At 42.5% G+C, this 19,819-nt stretch overlaps 5 protein-coding genes across 8 annotated transcripts; 2 read left to right on the forward strand and 3 right to left on the reverse strand.

Moving 5' to 3' along the window:
- The first annotated feature begins 998 nt into the window (after positions 1 to 998).
- Positions 999 to 3,138, forward strand: LOC311260902 (polyubiquitin-like). Its single transcript, XM_084359184.1, has 2 exons — positions 999 to 1,097; positions 1,985 to 3,138. The coding sequence occupies exon 2, from the start codon at positions 1,992 to 1,994 to the stop codon at positions 2,457 to 2,459; it is 468 nt and encodes a 155-aa protein (XP_084215310.1). The 5' UTR covers positions 999 to 1,097; positions 1,985 to 1,991; the 3' UTR covers positions 2,460 to 3,138.
- On the reverse strand, positions 2,785 to 6,162 carry pxmp2 (peroxisomal membrane protein 2). Its single transcript, XM_084359179.1, has 5 exons — positions 5,982 to 6,162; positions 5,444 to 5,566; positions 5,103 to 5,265; positions 3,689 to 3,808; positions 2,785 to 3,608 (listed from the first exon to the last, which is right to left on the reverse strand). The coding sequence occupies exons 1-5, from the start codon at positions 6,089 to 6,091 to the stop codon at positions 3,540 to 3,542; spliced, it is 585 nt and encodes a 194-aa protein (XP_084215305.1). The 5' UTR covers positions 6,092 to 6,162; the 3' UTR covers positions 2,785 to 3,539.
- A 1,601-nt stretch (positions 6,163 to 7,763) lies between these two features.
- Positions 7,764 to 10,173, reverse strand: alkbh2 (alkB homolog 2, alpha-ketoglutarate dependent dioxygenase). Of its 2 annotated transcripts, none has more exons than XM_084359176.1 (4): positions 10,092 to 10,173; positions 8,619 to 8,911; positions 8,338 to 8,536; positions 7,764 to 8,268 (listed from the first exon to the last, which is right to left on the reverse strand). In XM_084359176.1, exons 2-4 carry the CDS (start codon positions 8,893 to 8,895, stop codon positions 7,959 to 7,961), a joined length of 786 nt encoding a protein of 261 aa, XP_084215302.1. In that variant the 5' UTR covers positions 8,896 to 8,911; positions 10,092 to 10,173; the 3' UTR covers positions 7,764 to 7,958. The 2 variants fall into 2 exon arrangements, with proteins under 2 accessions (XP_084215302.1, XP_084215301.1); XM_084359175.1 differs by lacking the exon at positions 10,092 to 10,173 and adding an exon at positions 9,897 to 10,029.
- unga (uracil DNA glycosylase a) lies at positions 9,587 to 12,061 on the forward strand. 2 transcript variants are annotated; one of them, XM_084359174.1, is made up of 7 exons: positions 9,587 to 9,817; positions 10,151 to 10,360; positions 10,447 to 10,542; positions 11,005 to 11,102; positions 11,193 to 11,281; positions 11,368 to 11,546; positions 11,635 to 12,061. In XM_084359174.1, exons 1-7 carry the CDS (start codon positions 9,719 to 9,721, stop codon positions 11,773 to 11,775), a joined length of 912 nt encoding a protein of 303 aa, XP_084215300.1. In that variant the 5' UTR covers positions 9,587 to 9,718; the 3' UTR covers positions 11,776 to 12,061. The 2 variants fall into 2 exon arrangements, with proteins under 2 accessions (XP_084215300.1, XP_084215299.1); XM_084359173.1 differs by lacking the exon at positions 9,587 to 9,817 and having other exon boundaries at positions 10,047 to 10,360.
- A 173-nt stretch (positions 12,062 to 12,234) lies between these two features.
- Positions 12,235 to 19,118, reverse strand: usp30 (ubiquitin specific peptidase 30). Of its 2 annotated transcripts, none has more exons than XM_084359165.1 (13): positions 18,981 to 19,118; positions 17,607 to 17,716; positions 17,343 to 17,516; positions 17,136 to 17,239; positions 16,918 to 17,016; positions 16,696 to 16,741; positions 16,503 to 16,597; positions 16,338 to 16,397; positions 15,876 to 15,962; positions 15,583 to 15,663; positions 15,240 to 15,462; positions 15,043 to 15,154; positions 12,235 to 13,700 (listed from the first exon to the last, which is right to left on the reverse strand). In XM_084359165.1, the coding sequence occupies exons 1-13, from the start codon at positions 19,049 to 19,051 to the stop codon at positions 13,448 to 13,450; spliced, it is 1,515 nt and encodes a 504-aa protein (XP_084215291.1). In that variant the 5' UTR covers positions 19,052 to 19,118; the 3' UTR covers positions 12,235 to 13,447. The 2 variants fall into 2 exon arrangements, with proteins under 2 accessions (XP_084215291.1, XP_084215292.1); XM_084359166.1 differs by lacking the exon at positions 18,981 to 19,118 and adding an exon at positions 18,715 to 18,927.
- Between the last annotated feature and the right edge of the window lie 701 nt (positions 19,119 to 19,819).

Raw genomic sequence — 19,819 nt, forward strand, 5'->3', positions numbered from 1 at the left:
GCAGGAGCTGCGAACAAATAGTCTAATGTCCATCTGTAATAGAGATGACAGGTGCTTTCTCCATTTAAGTTGACTTATGGACACGCAGACTTGCTCATAGCAGCTCAGCTCTGTATGTCAGGTGTGTACATGACAATACTTTAGATGAGAAACTCACAGGTGCTCTTTACAAAAAAGAAATAATATTATAAACTTGATATTTGCCTGTTTTTTCCTTCCCTCCAGAGGTTTTGTTGCCCAAGCTGAGTGTGAACACAAAGGCTGATGGGCCTTGTGTTGTGTTAGGTGTTTGCATCTGACTGGGTGCCATTAAAAAAAAAAAAAATGCTGACATCTGCTGTGAATCTTTGCAGCATAATCCAACATACTGATTTTGAAATGTGCTAGTAACCCTGAAGTTTACGTGTCCACATCAGAAACCTGTTGGCGGTCAGAAGATTCGGGGATACAGATGACTAAGTTAAAACTACAATAACTTCCTTTAAAGAAGTCATCATGAAGGCATATAAAGCCAAAACAATATGTATCTTTTGAAGAAATACAGCTGATTTTAGGATATAAAGATTTAAAAATAGCTGCACAATCAGGCCTACACATCCTGCCATGACTACATTATGATACTAAACAAAAACACCACTTCAGTTATTTTTTGTAATTTAGTAAAAATACAAAAAATAATTGGTGTCTTTTAGCCTGACGTCATTTTAACTTGAGTGGAAACTCTCTGTCATCGACCTTACATAATCAGTAAACATTCAGTTACCTGTCAGATACACTGTCAACAGTTTCTTCTCTGTTTTTAGGGAGTGTTTGTTTTTATGATGACCAGAAAGTCCCTCAAAGAGCTGCATCACGTCAGGAGAATGGAAACCGAAAGTTAACAAAGGCAGAGGAAAGGAAAATGAATATTAAAGAAGGGGGCGGGGCGATCAGCTGAGAGAGCTCATATAAACAGAGATGAGCTGAAACCTCCAGCACAGCTGCTGCGACTACCGCAACATCACCTGTCCGCCTGACACCGTCTCCAGACTCTCACAGAAGTTTCCAGAAGTTTCCAGAAGTTTCTCGACTGCGGTTTTTCCTCCAGTGATCACACGGTAAGAAGATCTCTTTATTAACGCTTTATTTTCATTAAAAATAGTTTTTCTATACATATTTTTAAAAATGTATTTAATTCAGTGATGGAATGTAACTAAGTACATTTACTCAAGAACTGAGATTAAGCTACAATTAGCACAGTTTTGAGGTACTTGTACTGTACTTGGAGTATTTCCATTTTACTACTACTGTATACTTCCACTCTTTTACTCACCTACATTTATTTGATCACTTTAGTCAGTGAATATTTTCAGGACCAGAGAGGAGGAAGCTTTTTTATTATTATGCACTGCAGGACAAATGTCGAGATTAAAGTCGACATTATGAGATGACTGCCTCAACAAAATGCCTTGTGTCGCTTAAAAAAACTTCCTCCTCATTTCTTTTCTCATCCCTTGGCTCTGATGCTCTTCCTTGCTCTTCCTAGTCTTCAGATCATACCCAAAGTAGTGCATTTTTTAATTAGGCTCATTCATTTGGTGGAATCTGGGGAAAAAATCAAAACAGTAATAATTGGTAAATAAAGACTTAAGAACATTTATTTTCAAATACTTTAAAGAGGTCATATTCTGCTTTTTGGGTTTTTGCCTTTCCTTTATTGTGTTATGTAGGATGTATTGAACAGAGGCGAGGTGTCTCACTCTGCAGCTAAAACAGAGGAGTGCTGCAGCAATGCACCATATGATAAAAATAATGTGTTTTTTGAAAATTAAAGTATGTGAACTTATTCTACTAGGACCCCCAAATAAAAGTATGACCCTGAACATTAGCACGATATGACCTCTAACACTTTCACTTATACATCAGCATAATTGAACATCACATCTTTACTTTTAGTAAAGTCTAACTTTTGTGTCCATCTAACAACATATTAATTATCTTCCAGGCTCATCATGGATATAACCATCATTATGCTGAATGGGGCGTCCCACACCCTGAGTGTGCGCCCAGAGGACACCGTGAGCTCCCTGAAGCAGCTCATCCAGAGTAAACTGAGGGTCTCTGTTCAGGAGCAGAAGCTGGTGTTTGTGAACGGTCAGAGGACTCATCTCAGCGACGACTCGAAGCCTGTCAGCTGGTACGGTCTACAGTCCGGCTCCCAGGTGTCTCTCCTGATCACCCAGCCAGCACCCTTCCAGGTCTTCCTCAAAAACGATAAGGGCCAAACGAGCACCTACGATATCAAACCTGACGAGACCGTGAACAACTTCAAGGCCAAGGTGGAGTGCAGAGAGGGGGTCCCGGCAAGCCAGCAGAGGCTCCTCCACCAGAGCAAAGAGATGACCACTGGAAAACTGTCAGACTACAACGTCAAGGATGGCAGCACCATCTACCTGATGCTCCGCCTGAGGGGAGGCTGAGGACTCTTTATGTCAGCAAGTTAATTTCCTGTAGCCTATTTTATTTTATTTTATTTAATATAAATGTAGATCTTAAATTCCTTGTTTATTTATCTTTATACTTGGAAAAAATCAGAATCAACTTTATTCGCCAAGTTTTTAAACATTTTGACTAAGATTGTTCACCTGTGAGGAGTGAAATCATTCCTAGATATGCAATTGTGTCATAACTTAAAATATGATTTTGTTTTGACCGTACAAATGTCACACACAGCACTGCATGTTAAAACTACGTTCAAAAATCCAAGCATTCCTCGATGTGTACGGAAATGAAGACCTCCAATGCTGTATGTCTTATTTACTTTTATTTTGACATGGAAAAATCATTCCCAGACCTGTAATTGTGTCATATCTTAAACATGTGTTATGGCTTAATATGTTTTATTTTGCTTTGACCACACACAGGTTATACACACACATGACATTTTTCACAAATCCATGACTTAATTATTTTTGGCGCTTAGAAATCCAAACATTCCTTGATGTGCATCCTGTCATTCCTCAAATTCCTGCTTTGTTATTTTGTTTGGACAATTCACCCAACACATCATGTTATAATCTCATTAGACCTGTAAATGTTCATTTGTCAACTGGAAACCGTTTTTAAAAAAAAAAAAATAAAGTCCCAGATGTAAATTTTCATGCGTCTTCATATTTCCTGTGCTTGAAGTTTTCCTCAGCTCAGAGTTGGAGCTGCACTCTGTTCAGACAACAACCAACAGTAACAAAAAGGCACTTTGGCATTAGATATTTAAACCTGACATCATTCTGATATATAAAAGAGACTGTCTCAATTATATAACTCCAGGTTTACTATAACATCTTGACAGTGCTCTGTAAAAAAAACAACAATAATAAACATGTATTGTGTTCTGTTGTTACAAACACAGTGGTATTATCAGCAGCATGTTAGAATGGCTTAGACTCAGTGGTTTGTTAGGAGTTAATCCGTAGAGAGCTCCTGTATGTGAGAATTACTGTCCAGATTAGGTATTCAGTTGTACAGTGAAGAAACCGTTTTCCTCCGGGATGAAGGATGCCTCATTTCCTCACAGATGCAAGGTAGGCGTACCAAAACAAGGCGACCATGTTGGCAAACAGCACTCGGAACTGAAGGCAGAAATACAGACATGTTAGTGTGTGACTCATTATTTTTGCATCGATGACAGGATGCCGGTGAAAATACATACTTGAACAGGCACGAAGTTGATATTGATGAACTGGAAGGGAGTCCAGACTTTCCAGTTCATCTTTAAGGCAGTCCAGTAACTTGCTTTCATCTTCCTTTCAAAGTCTCTCCACCCTTTAGCCTGTGAACAGATTGGAGTGACAAGAAATGTTTTAATTTTTTAGCATTTCATCCTTAATTTCTATGGATACAAAAGCTTCATACGAGGTAAATAGAGTGATGTAGGCATAATGTATTTTTGTAGGCTAACCTGGAAGTAGCATCGACTAAGTTTGCGGTCGCACGACTTAAACGTCACCACTACTAAGAGTCTCACTACATAATTACGATAGACGTTTTCTTGATTAATGTACAAGTTGTAAAGTCAGAGTTAGAATAGTTTATAACTAAAGTCAGCCTGTAAAGACGGACAAGTGAGTAGATGAGTCTCCGTACTGTACACTTGGAAGCAACCACCATTTTTAAGACTTGAAGCACATTATAATTAAACTGTGGGACATTTAATGATGCATTTTATGTCGTAGAACAAAATGTGTAAATATCTTGAGCCTGAGGTAACTACAGACCTTATTTCAGGCATTTTACCAAAACTAATTTAAAAAACTCAGACTTTGAGACGAGGGAAGCGGCAGTGCAGTTTAGGACTACAAACTACACCACTCTATATCCAGGTTCAAGATTGCATGAGTGACAGTAAATCACATTTCAAAAGGGGCACCCTGCCAATATAACACTTGAAAAATAGCCCTGGGTAGAACTACTGAACCTGTACAAGACATTAATGAAATTATAACAATAAAACCAGTATTACACGCCGGGGGGCAGTTTGAAAGACATGGGCATTTATTAGGTGGCAGAGGGGATCTAATAGAGTCCCGGAGGAATGAAAAAAAAATGCTGGAATAAGTTAGTATTTTTTGACCTTCAGTTCCCTCGTCTCAAAGTTAAAAAGGTTTTTCATTGAGTTTTTTTCCCCCACAAGCGCAGAGATTTTATACCACATTATGTGAATTTTAAGGTGTTAACGTGTTGCAAATAAGTGGCTAGATAAGACTACAGAGGTTGTCGGGGACATTAAACGTCATTCATGTGAATGCCACTTGACACGCACCACCTACCCAGATGGCAACAGCACTCCCAGATGGCAGTGCCCCTACGCCCTGGGAGAGGGTGTAAATGATCTGCAGCGGTGTTTAGGTGGGTGGTGCGTGTCAAGTGGTTTCCACATGAATGCCGGGAACCAATTTCCCAGCAGAACAATGCATTGTGACAAGATAATCAATGTTATTCACTTCACCTCTCAGTGGTTTTAATGTTGTGGCTGATGGGTGCATGTGCCGGTGCAATATATCAAAATCACCGGGGCGCCGCTCTACTGAGATGATTAAGGAGGGACAGTTTCTGAGGTGACCCACCTCCAGGATGTTCATAACAAAGTAGAAAATGAGCAGAAATCCGGGGGCAAAGAAAAGCCGATCCAGTAGCAGGCGTTTGACTATACAGTACGGGTCTGTGGCGGGCATCCACACCTCCATCAGCTGGTAAAAGTAATGGCTCACCGGTCCTGTAATGAGCAACCTGCAACAGACAACAAGGTGTAATATTAAGAACAAAAATTACACAGATGTAAGAGGGGAGTTCAAGACTTTAACAGGTTACACTGTGACACTGTAACAGCAGTACATTCATTTTCTTATTGCAGATGAGCCATGAAAAGCACATCAACCCTCAATGTTGTGTCTGTGTGAACTCTCACCCATAAATAGCGTAGCGTGCCGCTCCAGCTGTGTCAATCGGACTGACCGAAGCTCCATTTTTGGCCTTTTTTCTTGCCTCCAAAAGCTGAGACAGAAGATTTCCTAAAGCTGAGAGGATGCCACTGAAACACACACACACACACACACACACACACACACACACACACACACACACACACACACACAGCAGTATCAGTATGCAACAGGTACATTCATGATGAGATACTCTGACTCAATCAAACCAGTGTCACACAGCTGTTAGGGGAGGTTTTCCTGGCAGATGCTGATTGGCTAACAGTGGCAGTGCAAACAAGGACACACTCTGGAGCCAACAGTCAAACACGAGCTGCTAACAAATGGCGACACTGGCTGTAACGTAGCAGAGAGTAACTTCACTGTTTTCTCAGTGCTTTAGTGAACGACACTGTCTCATGTGTGACTGTCAGACTCGACAAAAGCACCAGAGCTGCAGAAACACCAACAAGCTAACCAGTGATTTAAGCTAACGTTAATAAAAAAAAGTAACTTTTCACTGACCTCGTCACAGATTTAGTGATGATGGGGTATTTCTTCAGGAGGAACAGATACTGCTGCAGTAAACGGAAATGAACGGACGCATCCCGGACAGGTAGACTCTCTACAGGCATCGTCAGTGGTTGAACAGTGCAAACATCAGCCCTGACGGACAGGGCGAAGCTGAGCAGGAACTCTTCCGGTCGACGTCACCGCGTCAGCAATCGTAGCCACGCCCCCCCCCCCCCCCCCCCCCCCCCGTCGACGTCAAAAACAGCAAACACTGCATATTTGGCCTGAACATACCCCAAAACTCACCAAACTCGGAACATACGTCACATGTGCGCGCCCACATCCTAATTCAACATGATTGGGGGTGGGTGTGGCCAGGGGACTCCACAGCGCCACCTAATGTCGCTGTGTCCCCGTGGCAACTTTCTCGGATCGTCGTGAAATTCGCAGGAGTCATGGCTCTCAAGGATTTAGGCAGGAACGATTTTATGTCGGAATTTTTGCTGCAACAGGAAGTCGGCCATCTTGAATGGCGTGCGGCAATTTTCATTTTTCCGACGCTGTTTTCGGGACTTTAGGATGTTCGCGGACTCACCAAATTTGGCCTGTAGCTCCTTACCCATGAGTACGTTAATTCGATACCACAACTGCCCTCATGCGCAGCACGATAGCTCAGTAGCGCCCCCTAACGCCCCCTTATGGCTTTTCCCATTAATTTTTTTTTTTTTCCTTTCTACGCCTCGTACTTTATTTAACTAGTCCAACAGATTTCACGCCACAGACTTCACACTCACTAAGTATCATCTTGAGACCTTGATGATGACACAATGTAAAAGCCCAACATCAACATCATGTTGGGATCATGTAACTACACTGGCTGCATGAGATACGCCTGTTGTTTTTTATAAATTTTTATTAATTTTTATATGTAAATATTAGCATGTTAGCTCAATAGCTTCCAGGTCATGTCATCAATTGACTCAAAATCATGTTGGGATCATGTAACTACACTGGCTGCATGAGATACGCCTCTTGTTTTTACATTTTACATGTTTGCCATTTTGGTTCAAAGTTGAGATGTTGCCGCCATTTCCACCCATTTCCATGGCTCGTACTTTAATTAACTTGCCCTACAGATTGAACGCCACAGACTTCACAGTCACTAAGACTCATCCTCATACCTTGATGATGAAAAGTGGTAAAAAGCTTTCGCCTACGTTATTCCTGGTGGGCATGACAGTCTGAACTTTCAATGCTTGGCCACTGTAAGAGCCATGTCAATGTGTGGTGTGTGTTGGACACAAACTGTCCACTAGGTGGCTATGTTGTGTTGTGGGTCAGCCTGATGTCAATCAATCAGACGTCATTTATATCGCACATTTAATACAATGTAGCACAAAGAGCTTCACACAATAAAAGCAAGCACAACAAAACAGAAGTGAAACCAAAAGACACACACACACTTTCTCTCACACATAACACATACATGCATTTCTGACAGAAGCTTACTGAGGCGCTATCTTTTGCTCAGCTATGTGCTGTGACGACAAACATCATCCAATTTACATGACATTCACAGGCTGTTTTCTCCAAATCATACACTACAACATGACATATAATTGATGGGTGAGCTCTAGGGCCACATAGTGGACAAACTTGCCCACTGCGTCTGCCCTCCGACGGCGCCACGGCCCAACGTACGTGGGGGGGCGAGGGCCCGCTCATCGCTGCTTGCAGCTTTAATTTATATTTATTTTTTATTTTTTTTTATAAAAAACAGCAACACAACTCTGCTTCAGATATAAACACACGTTAAAGGTTTTATTTACAGCCAGCACACATGACTCATTGTCTTGTTGGTCAAGATTGGTTTGTGTTGATTTGTGTTGATTTTTTGATATTTGTCCTCGTGCCCATAGACAGCCAGGGGCTTGTCCTCCTTAGTGAGATGTTTTTCTGGCCACTGTCCTACTGATAGTCCACACTTGGTTATTTCTTTTTGTCCTTCAGGATGCGTCTAAAGGTGAGGTTGATACGAGGCTGGGAAATCCTCTTGCGAACAGGGAGGCTGTGGTACCAGAAGGTGTTGGTCGGGGAGTTCATGAGGAGCAGGCTGCCGGGAGCGAGCTCCAGCTTCACGGGTTCAATCTGTCGACGGGCCTGACTTCCCCTTGTGTCTCTGTGCCGGAAGATAAAGTCTCGTGCTGCTCCAAGAGAGACGGAGGCGATGGGACAGAGAGGGTCCAGCTCCTTCTCATCATCACGATGCTCCCCCATGTGATCCTGCCCATCCTTGTACCTGGAGGAGAGAGGAACACCTTCAGCAGGGAGACACATCAACCTGAGACCTTCACAACTAATTTCTCACCTGTTGACCAGAACAAAGTTAAATGTTTGTCCGGTTGTTTTTGTGACAGCATCCCGGATATTTTCCAAGGTTGGCGTCCACGGGCAGGCTAAACGTGTCACCCCAGAGTAGGTGTAGGTTAGACCAGCGTCTCCATATGTGGCCTGTTTCCTCGGTATGTCGTACACCTTTCCAAACACCTGGACCCTCGCTTCTTCTCCTGGAACAAAAACAGCCACAATGGTTCAACTAAGCTGCAACTTCTGGTCACAGCTTCACAGAAAAGGGGTTTGATGTCGTACCTGTTGCATACACCACCTCCTCCTCCAGCTGTGTGAAAAGCTTGTCTGCTTCCTCTTTGGAGAACAGCTGAGCGTAATCACAGTCGAGTCCCTCCGCCTCTATTTTCTGCCAGGGGACAGGATGAGAGAACTCTGCTGAAGCAGCATCTTCCTCCTCCTCCTCCTCCTCCTCTTGCTTCATCCTCTTGTCACTTTCCAGTTTGATCTTCTTCTGTGGACTCGGTGCATCACTGGTGCCGGAGCGTTTATGCCGCCTGGGAACCACAAACTTTTCCATCGCAGTGAATTGTTGTCTGTGTAGTTTTGGGGAAGACATTTTAATCAGAAGAGAAAAATCTTCATTAATTGTTATCATTGAATAAGCAAACTGTACTGAAAGGACGACACAAGTTCACACTGTTTACTTCTGTCATCTTCTAACTTAAAAACAGCATTCTGGGGACCTTATTCCCATCTGAGGACAGCTTGTTGATTCAGTCATGGAAATATATAGTTTATATTGTAAATGTCACCTCTGAGTTTGTTTTCCAAAACTGCATAATGCACCTTTAAGATCCTTCATATAAAATGACTGTAACTGAGAAAATTACATTTTCATTATCAATTTAATCTGTTGGCTCTTTTCCTCTTTTTTAAAATGTTGAAGACCAATGAAAATGCATTACATTTTTACCTGAGCCCAAAATTGGAATATTAAAACATGTTGAAAAGTAAAAATAACCAACATACTGAAACGATTTTGGACATTTTGGCTTGAAAAACGACTTAAATATTTAGCAGAATAGCTAAAAACCTTACCATTAAACGTTTGAAACAGAAAAATAAACACGTAATTGTGCAAAATGATTGAGAAACGTCTATTTCTCTCATGCTAAACGCTTTACTCGCTACAAACTGTAGAGAACGCTTGTAGCAGCAGTTTGTCTTGAACAGCCCTCAGCTCATTATCATAACTCTGCTTTCGTCACTCGTTCGGGCGCGAAGCACTTTGATCCCGGTGGTCTGTCCGAGGAGCTCGCCGCTGCTTTCCTCCCACATTAGTTATTTAAGTTAACTTTCTGACTTCACGGCACCTTTTCGTCAAAGTGTTTCTCCACAACATGATCGGACAGAAGACTATCAACTCGTTTTTCACGCCTGTCTCGAAGAAGAGAGTTTGTAAGGACTTAAATGAAGCCGAGCAGGATGCTAACGACCCGGTGAGTCAGTGAACATTAGCTAGCATGTGTAGTTTATAATGAGAAAACATAACGTTATTGATATTTAAACATCACTCACGGTGTAAAAGTGTATTTGCAGAAGTTTTTTCCAGTGAGGGGGGTTTGTAGTTTCCCGCGACACAGGCAGCGGAATCCAAGCTGCGTTCACAAGCGCCACCGTGTTCTTGCTTGTTGTTAAAAGTGCTGCTCGCTGCTACTTTTAGCTCGAGAATGTTTGTGTTGCGATGTCGACGGTTTCTGAAGCCGCTCTCACCTCCAGCTGCGCGCTTCTCACCGGCTGTGTGTGTCGCTCAATACACTAAAATCCTGCAGAAGAAGCAGAAGTCGGCGGTGCAGTCGGAGCCGGAGCCGGAGCCGTCCAGCCCGCGTCCTGCTCCTCTGTCCCCGGATCAGCTGGACAGGATCGCCCGCAACAAGCGAGCGGCGCTGGAGAAGCTGGCTTCCGCTCAGACGCCTCCAGGGTTCGGGGAGAGCTGGAGAAACGGACTGACGGCTGAGTTTGGGAAGCCCTATTTCAAACGAGTGAGAGGACGAGTCGTCATAAACACACTACACATGTTGTCTCTGCTGTTTGCAACAGTTTTAACAGCTCCATGTTTTTGCCACAGTTGATGAACTTCGTGTCCGAGGAGAGGAAACGCCACACGGTGTACCCACCTGCTGATGACGTCTTCACCTGGACACAGATGTGTGACATCCGAGATGTAAGTTCAGCTCACCTGAGACATTGTCTGACACCACAGTGTGAATGTCATATTATGATTTCTTTTCAAGACTGAGGTTGCTAAGTGCTTTATGTGAGAGAGTAAGTGGCTGAGATGACACCATGCAGAAATGTGTGCAAGCCACAACATGTTACCTCAGAAACCTCAGCAACCTCATGCTTTTTAAAAGATTTGCACTGATTTTGTTTCTGTTAAACTTTGTGTGAAGCTGTTCCTGAGTCAGACTGCAACAGAAGTGCTGCACGGTCAACTCAAGATTGTTTTATTAATGATGAAGCCTGTTTAACATGTTAAGCCTGTTACACAGTTTAGATGATCATCCTCTCCCTGATCAGAGTTACACAAAGCTCTGTGTGTTGTCTTTCTTTCACATGTATCATCTGAAGTATCTGGCACTGATCGTCACAGATGTTTTAGTTTAAGTTCTGTCTCTGATTCCAGGTCAAAGTGGTGATTCTTGGCCAGGATCCATATCACGGTCCGAACCAGGCCCACGGACTGTGCTTCAGCGTGAAACGACCAGTGCGTCCTCCACCCAGGTTAACACCCTCTGAGTGTCTTTCACTACTTTTTAAACTCTTCCCTGTGCACCAGTCCATTTCTAATACAGACTACCTTTTCTTTTTCAGTTTGGAGAACATGTACAAAGAGCTGTCGACAGACATTGAAGGCTTTCAGCACCCTGGGCACGGAGATCTGACTGGATGGGCAAAACAAGGTACTTTTTAAAAAATGAATCGATTACATTTTCAGACAACTAGACAGCTGTTGATCATTAACTGGACCTGTGACCTCGCTCATCAGGCGTGTTGTTGCTCAACGCTGTGTTGACCGTCCGAGCGCACCAGGCCAACTCCCACAAAGACGAAGGCTGGGAGACGTTCACGGACACCGTGATTCAGTGGCTCAGCAAAAACCAGGAAGGCCTCGTCTTCATGCTGTGGGGGTCGTACGCTCAGAAGAAAGGAGCTGCTATCGACAGGGTGGGTCCACGCTGTTTAATCCAAACACTTTTAAAATAACTTGATATCACGTTCATGCATCTTAAGTTCGTGTTCTCTGGGTTTGTAGAAGCGCCACCACGTCCTGCAGGCCGTGCATCCCTCTCCGCTGTCCGCTCACCGAGGGTTTTTCAGATGCAAGCATTTCTCCCAGGCCAACGAGCTGCTCAAGAAATCAGGAAAGTCTCCTGTAAACTGGAAAGCACTTTAAGTTGTTCAGCACGTCAGCTTTTCTAACACGTCTGCCGGTTTAACTACACAACAAGACCCGACCATAAGCTTCACGCAGTTTCATGTTCCAGCAAATAGGTTCATTTTGGCAACTGTTATACTTTGTGATACACACTGAATTTTCATAAAGGCCTTTTTCTACAGCTGTTGAGATATTTGTAACTTCTGCACCTCTTGTTGTTTTCAACATTGTAAATATGTTTTGTGTTTGTGTTTTTACTTTTTTATTAAAAAGTTGGATCTATTAAAAGTGGTTCCAGAAGTAACATATTGTATTGTGTCTTATGAAACATACACTGCTCATCTGGAGTGAAGTCTTTAGTTTGACACGCCTCAGTGAGGACCAGCTGCTCAGTCAGCTTACAGAGCATTTAGAGATCTGGTAGAGATTCAGAGTTTTGGTCGGGGACACTTCACAACGCTCTAAAAACTGAAACTCTGAATTGCACATTTGTTTTATTTTTCTTAAAACCTGAAAACAATCACCTTTACAGAGTGCACACAAATACACACAATCTCACATGAATATACTGTACATTAGTGCAAAAATCGCAAAACATTAACAAGGAGTTCTGCACCAGGCCAAATTTCTTCAAGGTGACGTCGTTTTGGTAGGAGCAAAAATGGCAGTTATCTGTTTTCACAGACTCAAAAAATATTCAGGATAACTTGCCGAAAACACCTGCAGTCATACTGTGGCTTCAATAACTGAGAGAAGATCATTATTAATCTGTTCAACGCCGGGCCGAGCGGCTCCGACGCATCATATCGTATGTTCACATTAATCGGAGCACACATGGCTTCACGTGTTTAAAAACACAACATGGCACTTGGACCTCCACTGTGCAGCTCTGGAAATCATCACGACAGTGTAAGGATTATTGGAAACATAGAAAAATATCAAATTCAACTGCTTATGAACGTCAATTAAACATTATTTCCAGTACAGTCTACGTACACTGCTGGGAATGATTAGACAAATCAGATTAGGTGATAGAGAACCAGAGTCGAGGAAAAAATCTACCTAGTTGACTTTTTTTTTTTTAATACCATGTAACAACGTCTAAGTAACATGTCCAAGAAATCCTAATCAGCTACTTCTGTCTGTGTCTGAACAGGCAGGGGACAAAATAACAGGAACACCTTCATGTATACTGCGTCACAATTTAACACCAGAAACTACAGCATCATTAAAATGCCACAGAATTGAGTCAACACCTCCGACAGCCTCCACAAAAACATGATGAGCTTCATATATGAACAAGGTATTGCAAAGCTACTACCTTAGACTATATCGTCAGGTGTTCCTGTTTTTTGTCCAAGAGAAGCCAAAATGTTACATAACAGAAACTGTTACACCTGTCAAAGAGAAGTTGTTTATATGAGCAAAGAGTTTCGACTAGACATCCTTTAGGTCCATGATCTTTGGGAATGACAGCCTCCTGCTCTGGATCAGAGAAAGAGTCCACTCATGGTTTTAATATGAGACCGCGATGACCTTCATTATGCTCCATGATGCATAATTATCTCTACAATAACTCTGTTCTTGTTGTCACAATGTTATAATCCAGCTGTTGGTAACCGACATACAGCTGCGACAGTCTGACTGGAAAGGCTTTAGTCAGTCAGGCTGCGATGCTGTAAGCTTCCGGTCACTCCTCTGAGCGCAGAGCGAGGCTCAGTCTTCGGACTCTCTCGTAGAAGAGCATGTAAGCGTTGGAGGACAGCACCTCGTGCAGGCTGGCTTTTCGTACCGAGTCGTCCGACACCCACAGCCACTGCGAGCTGAAGCTTGAAGAGCCGCAGGGTGAGGAAGGGCTGCGGCGGTACGTGACGAAATGTCCTGAGTGCATGTCACCATGGTGAACCAGCACAGCCGTGAGCTGGAAAAGGTACTCTGCAGAGCTGGAAGGAAAGACACGAGGATGATCAGAGGACGTGTAACAGATGGCTGCCAAGTAAAGAGAAAACGACACATGGCACCACGAGCCTGCAGAAAAGCTCCAGTACTCCTTTCATTTATCGAAGTCTCTGAAGTCAACTGGTGGCACGAACACCATTCATCCAAAAGATATTCTCTCATTTGCTGGTTTGATGGAGAGCGCTTGCTGAGTCCTCGTCCACATGTAAATACATATTTTGCAAAATTATGTATTTTGGCCTCTTGTTCACAAACAAACAGTATATTAGGGGAAAACTGTGGGAAATTATGACGTCAATGCCTCAATCTGTGCATGCCCATTGTCACCTCTGCCAAGGAGCTTATGTTTCCATGTCTGTTTCATGTTTGGTTGGTTGGTTTGTCAGCAGGATTATACTGAAACTATCGAACGGATTTCCATGAAATCTGGATGGAGGATGGGTCTCAGCCCAGAAGAGACCCCATTAACCTTTGGTGCGGACCCAGATAAAGGGATGGATCCAGGAATGTTTTCTCACTTTCTTTACCACTGTGAGATCGGGTGTTTTATCTGCATTTTCGTTAATTTCTCAGGGAACAATGCATGTTGACAATAGAAATCAGGCAAATTTAGGTGGTTGGTATCTATGACCGAGTACAATTTGATGCGGACCCTAACAAAGATACAGATCTACCGGATTTGAATATGTTTTATTTACTATGTGATTAGGCTTGATTGAATTAAAGGGGACCTCGGCGGAGGCGTTTAATCATATTAAGATCTGATAACCGAGAGCCACAGCCTTTTAAGATTAACATCCTTTTCATACTAATCAAAGCGGTCAGTCACCCCTCTGTGCCCTGTAAGGAATCATATTCATGTCTTATCTTTCTTGACACCTTTACTGAGGTTTTCCTTTAATTTTCCAACTGACTGATAACCCTTACCGCTGGGACAAATACAGAAGTGTGCTACATTGTCTTAAAATCACCCGGTTTACGTCAGAAGTCGTCACTGGAACCAAAAGTTGCTGTTTTTTCATTAACATGCTGCATCCTCTCTTTCAACACTTGAGGTGTTCTCAAGCGTAGATTAGCTTTCTTAGCCTTTCAAGAGTTTAAAGCGGATTAGCACTTGAATGTAACATGTTACTTCTTTGTTTAAAAGGCTCAGACTGTGAAATTTATTGAAGCGTGACCAGGACAAAAGAATTTAAAAAAAACCTCTGAGAGCCACATTAATAATCTGACCATAAGTCTCTCCCTTCATTGTCAATGTTTACTCATGCAAACTGCCCGGTTGAGTAAATGAATCCACACTGTAAAGTGAGTTGATATTAAGTTTACCTGTAGTCGTATGTGAGGCCGAGCTGTGGGCTCACACCGGGGGAGTGAAGAAATACAGACGGACAGGTCCCATTGGAGAAAGGTTTGTTGTTGTTGTTGCGATGTTCTGCTTCTGGAAACAAAACACAACAAACGTATGACGACAAAAGGACAAACTGAATGTGAAGCAGGACGAAGTAACAGAGATGAAAACGTACCCGTGCCGTTAGCAGTTGGCTTTGCTGTGGAATCATCTGAGTTTTCTGGCCTTATTGGACTTGGAGCACATTTGACCCGCTGACTTCTCTGTGCGGAGGAATTGTGTTTGTAGCGGTCCATCGACAGATACTCTGTGAACTGCACGTGCTCCTGTCGTTTGATGGGGGTTCCTTCACTGGACCACGTCAGTCTTTGTAAATGGATGCAGAGGCACTGGGGGAGCTTGCAGAAGGAGGGAAACATTAGCTGCCTTTTTAGCTGTGTAGAGATTTTCTACCTTGTGATTAACATTTTCAGGCGACCAGTATTTATGTGATAGTGACATGATAATTACAAAATTACCTTTCCCAGTTTGAGCTGTTTAACAAATGTCGTCCTCTGGCTTTGCATAAGTTGCCCTTTTACTGTGGTCCCTTGTTGAAGCTGAGGAGAAATTATCCAAAACAAAAATCAGCATTTAAATTCGACTGCAGGCCTTTCTGCTGTAAAATATTATTATATGAATGCAAGTGGAAGTATCTTGTTAGAAGGTTCGTCGCATTGGTTTCCTGTCTATGGTTTGTTTTTCAGTGAGTTACACATTAACTAGTGATGACCAAAATGGTGACAAGACTCTGATACGGCGGTGAACGTACCTTGGTGCAGTTTTCACACTCTACTTCTTTGATGGTTTCTGAGGAGATAAAATGCTGAAGACACTGATCTAGAGACATGGGTCGACCCTGAGGACAAACACAGATCGAGTTGAGGGAAACAGACGAAACGATAAGGTACATTAAAGGGTAAATCCACCAATTTTACACATTAAAGTGTGTTTACAGGTCTTGGGGAGCACTACTGCACATGTGAAAAAGTAGTATGAAGCCTTTTGTGGCTCCAGAGGAAGCTGCATGTCATTTGTGAAATCATCTCCAGGGATGTCACTCAGTGGCTAAGTTGCATTGTGGGCAATGTAGGCACCACATATCCAACATATGCAGTAGGACTCCCCAAGATCTGTGAACACACTTTGTGTAAAATTGGTGGAGTTACCCTTTGAGTAGTGATATTATAATAATTTTCAATATTCATGCGTCGTTTCTGGTATTTTTGCTTACCCACTGAGGTAAAGGGATGGACAGGGAAAGGCTCTCAAATGAGTCATACCGTACTGGACTCTAAACAAAGACAAAGCAGAGGTATAAATCACCTCAAGAATGTAAAAAGTCTAAAGAACACAAAATAACTTCCCTGACAAACAAAAAAACCCCCAAATAATTCACTTGTTGTTCGCATCGTTTGCAGGACATGTTGCTCGTTAAACGGCCGTGGAAAGGATGCTGAAACTTCCAAGGACTTGGTATTGGATGTAGAGGGGCTAAAAAAAAAAACAAACAAAAGAAAATGAATACAGATAAAAATATGCTTTTTTCGTGTCTTGAGATTCTAGGCTCCATAGTTTCTTAGTCTCCTTACCTCGACTTCTGCAGGTCATAGTTTTATCATCTTGATCAGGTAGACTCTGATGGAACAAACACATACACACAAGATTAGCTGGGAGTGCAAATTTGTCATGTTTGACACTTCTTCAACAACTTGTAACAAAGAGATTTGAAGAGGAGAGGCTCCCTTTCAGAGCATACTGGGGCCATCTGCATGCAAGAGATGATTGTGTGCTGTAGGGAGATGATAACTTGCCTCTAGGGACTGCATGTCAAATAAGTGAGTGACTTTGGGTTGATGATCCCGCTCCTCTTCCAGAGAAGATGTTAGGACGTGAAAAAGTTCATGTGCGTCCTGAGAGAGGACAAACCAACACAAACAGACAGTTTATGTTTGGCTGTTCATAAATTCATTAAAATGCTGCACCTTTCATTACATTGAGAAACACACATGCAAAAGCATTACTGACTAACCTGCTCCTCAAACGAACTGATGTGCCACCGGTACAGTCTGAGAACATCCAGGAGGCACCCGGCATCGAGGACATCTTCCTCCCCAGGGTCATCACTGGACAGAGCTGTCAGCGAAGAAACAGAGACATCATCCACGTCAAAAACATGAAGCATAAAAGAAAACCGCATGTCTACTACACTCTCATATCACAGCCTGGTGTTATATACCTTTGAGAAGCTGAAGCAGTGTCATAGACAGCTGGTTGTCTTTGCATGACTGGACGGCGGGCGAGCCTGAAAACTTCTCCAGCCACCTGACGAAGGACGGACACGATGCCAAACCCTGAAGCAACGAGTTCAGGAAGCAGGTATTTCCTAAATTTAACAAACCAGGAACCATACCTGAAAGGAAACACAAGTCATCATAAGTTACTGCTTTCCAATCAGTGCCCAACATTTATCTCTGTAACACCCTGTCATACTGATCCTTACCTCTCTTTCTCTTCTTTCTCTCTGTGATTGGGCCCCACAAAACGTAAACTCCGGCTGCAATCGCAGCAGCTATCCCACCAATGACACCCCAGTTCTTTATCATCTTGTTTCTGAAAAGACAACATCATGTTAACGATGCACAACAGATAAATACGCTTGAAAGGGAGCAATCACATCTGTATATGGACATTATAATAGAAAACACGTTGATTTTTAGCAGAACAATCAACCTGACTGACTCCTCAAACTATCAGCAGCTGCAGCCTCGATCATGCTCAGAAATTATGTACGTCATCATCCCTCGAACCCGCACTCTTTTTAAAGTTTTGGCACCTTCATCCTGGTGTGAGCTACAGAGGCACCTTAAACTTGATTATTTGATAACTATGAAAGATTATAAAGTAAATCATTCAAGTAGATGACTTGCCTTGATGTAATTGTCTGATTGTCTGAAGTCAGTTGCTAGTTTCTTGTGAAAGTTTTGTGCTTTTTGTTTCTTCTTGTGAAACTTTTCACACCAGTGTCGTGGCCAGGACTGTAAAATAAAGGTTATTATCCTTGCGTAACTTTCAAACAGAAAAGAAAACTAAATACGGTCCAGATCTGCACCAAAATCACTGTTGCTCAGCAGAAAAGTAATTTATATGCCATAAAATAAAGACCTTCAGACTCAACATGTAGGGTTAAAGCTGTATGGTGGTTGTAAATAGATTTCAGGCTTTTTAGGAGCAAATATCATCACGTTTTCTTCTTCTATATGACACAGTATAAGTCCTCTCGCCTTAAGACACAGACAAAACAACACGTCATGTAATACAAACTAAATGCCTTACTTGAGTAATCCATTAACCTTTTCAACCACTCATCTCAGGTCCCAACAAACCTGGTGCGACTTCAGGCTACAACTCCTCAGAACTAGCCTCGTCTGCTAGAGTCACAATTAGCTAGCTTGAAATATTAGTTATTGTGTTATTTAGCAGTGTCTGTGCGACATTACTAGTTAGTGACGGTTATCACCACCCCCACCTCACCACTGTGTCGCCACCAACTAGCTCACATTACCGTTAGCATACCGTAGGGGCTAGCTTTAGCGCTTCGGCTAACTTACCGACCAGACCGAAGTTAGGCTGCCCTCGGCGGACTATGTCGCCCCCATAGATAAATATCCAAACTGCTTTTTTGAATCAGAGCGTAAACTTCTCATTGCTTCGTGTCTCAGCTGGCAGGTTTTGTAACGTTATGTCAGTCTGTCCTCTTGTCTGCGCATGTTACACTTCGGACTCCGACGTACGGCGACGTCGTGACCCACATTACTTCTGTCCCAGTGCGCTAAAAATAAGCTTAACTTGTTGTTTGCCTTGAGTGAGGTCTTACCTGACTACGGGTCCAGTGCCAAGAAACTCCCCAATAAGCTTATCAGAGCTTTCTGGTCTGCACCACAACATCCTGCTTTCATTGCGGAACGCCCGCCTTTGGTGGCGTGTTTCCGGACGGACCCATCACGGAGCGTACCGATGTGTTTCACAGATTACACTCCGACTACCAAAATGTTTGTTGCGCACATTTGTGAGGTCACGTGTCTTATTTACAGCTACTTCAGCCTTTTTGTTGTTGTTGTTGTTGTTGTTGAAATAATTGTCGTTGATTATGTTTTTTTACTGTTTATGTTTCTTTATTGACATTTTTAACATTTAATACAGACCGCAGACACAACAAGAACAAAGCATCAAACAAAAGCTTCAAACAAGGAGAACAAATAAAGTTTTTGAAGCTTTATTATTTTTCGACTCAATATTGTGGTGTTGTACTGTGTAGTTTCCTTTTCAAAAAATAGGATTAAAGGTTTAAAGTGGCTACATTTGGCTTTATTGATATGGTCCTTTCCTAAAATGATCACCAAATTAATTATAGCCTATATAACCTAATTCTTAAAACTGTTGTTATTATGGACACCAAACAGTACATTTTCCCAAATAAAGAGAACATTTATAGTCAATGTTATCAACAATATACCAGGATATATCTTTCCAGAAGTTGCTAGGACAGCTGTTTTGTCCTGAGTACATTCACACAGTGAACAGAAGAAACAGCTAGAAAGATAACATCGAGGCAATGTGTGGTTATGAAAGAAACTTCTCTTTGGGAAGGAGATATTTCTGTGGAAGATCCATAGTATTTTCCTTTGTCTTGTCTGTTCTCTTTCATTTGTTTGA

The sequence above is a fragment of the Pagrus pagrus genome, assembly GCF_965226575.1.
Source record: "Pagrus pagrus genome assembly, chromosome: 8".
In the NCBI taxonomy this organism is placed as follows: Eukaryota; Metazoa; Chordata; class Actinopteri; order Spariformes; family Sparidae; genus Pagrus; species Pagrus pagrus.

Coding starts and splice junctions, on each gene's coding strand:
- LOC311260902 (XM_084359184.1), top strand. CDS start 1,992: ATGGATATAACCATCATTATGCTGAATGGGGCGTCCCACACCCTGAGT.
- pxmp2 (XM_084359179.1), bottom strand. CDS start 6,091: ATGCCTGTAGAGAGTCTACCTGTCCGGGATGCGTCCGTTCATTTCCGT. Junction 5,567..5,981: donor ATCACTAAATCTGTGACGAG/GTCAGTGAAAAG, acceptor TGTGTGTTTCAG/TGGCATCCTCTCAGCTTTAG. Junction 5,266..5,443: donor GCACGCTACGCTATTTATGG/GTGAGAGTTCAC, acceptor TGTCTGTTGCAG/GTTGCTCATTACAGGACCGG.
- alkbh2 (XM_084359176.1), bottom strand. CDS start 8,895: ATGGAAAAGTTTGTGGTTCCCAGGCGGCATAAACGCTCCGGCACCAGT. Junction 8,537..8,618: donor GGAGGTGGTGTATGCAACAG/GTACGACATCAA, acceptor TTTTTGTTCCAG/GAGAAGAAGCGAGGGTCCAG. Junction 8,269..8,337: donor AACTTTGTTCTGGTCAACAG/GTGAGAAATTAG, acceptor TCTCTCCTCCAG/GTACAAGGATGGGCAGGATC.
- unga (XM_084359173.1), top strand. CDS start 10,049: ATGTTTGTGTTGCGATGTCGACGGTTTCTGAAGCCGCTCTCACCTCCA. Junction 11,103..11,192: donor CCAGTGCGTCCTCCACCCAG/GTTAACACCCTC, acceptor TTTCTTTTTCAG/TTTGGAGAACATGTACAAAG. Junction 11,282..11,367: donor GACTGGATGGGCAAAACAAG/GTACTTTTTAAA, acceptor CTCGCTCATCAG/GCGTGTTGTTGCTCAACGCT.
- usp30 (XM_084359165.1), bottom strand. CDS start 19,051: ATGTTGTGGTGCAGACCAGAAAGCTCTGATAAGCTTATTGGGGAGTTT. Junction 15,664..15,875: donor AGTGTGAAAACTGCACCAAG/GTACGTTCACCG, acceptor ATTTCTCCTCAG/CTTCAACAAGGGACCACAGT. Junction 15,463..15,582: donor AACAGCTCAAACTGGGAAAG/GTAATTTTGTAA, acceptor TCCTTCTGCAAG/CTCCCCCAGTGCCTCTGCAT.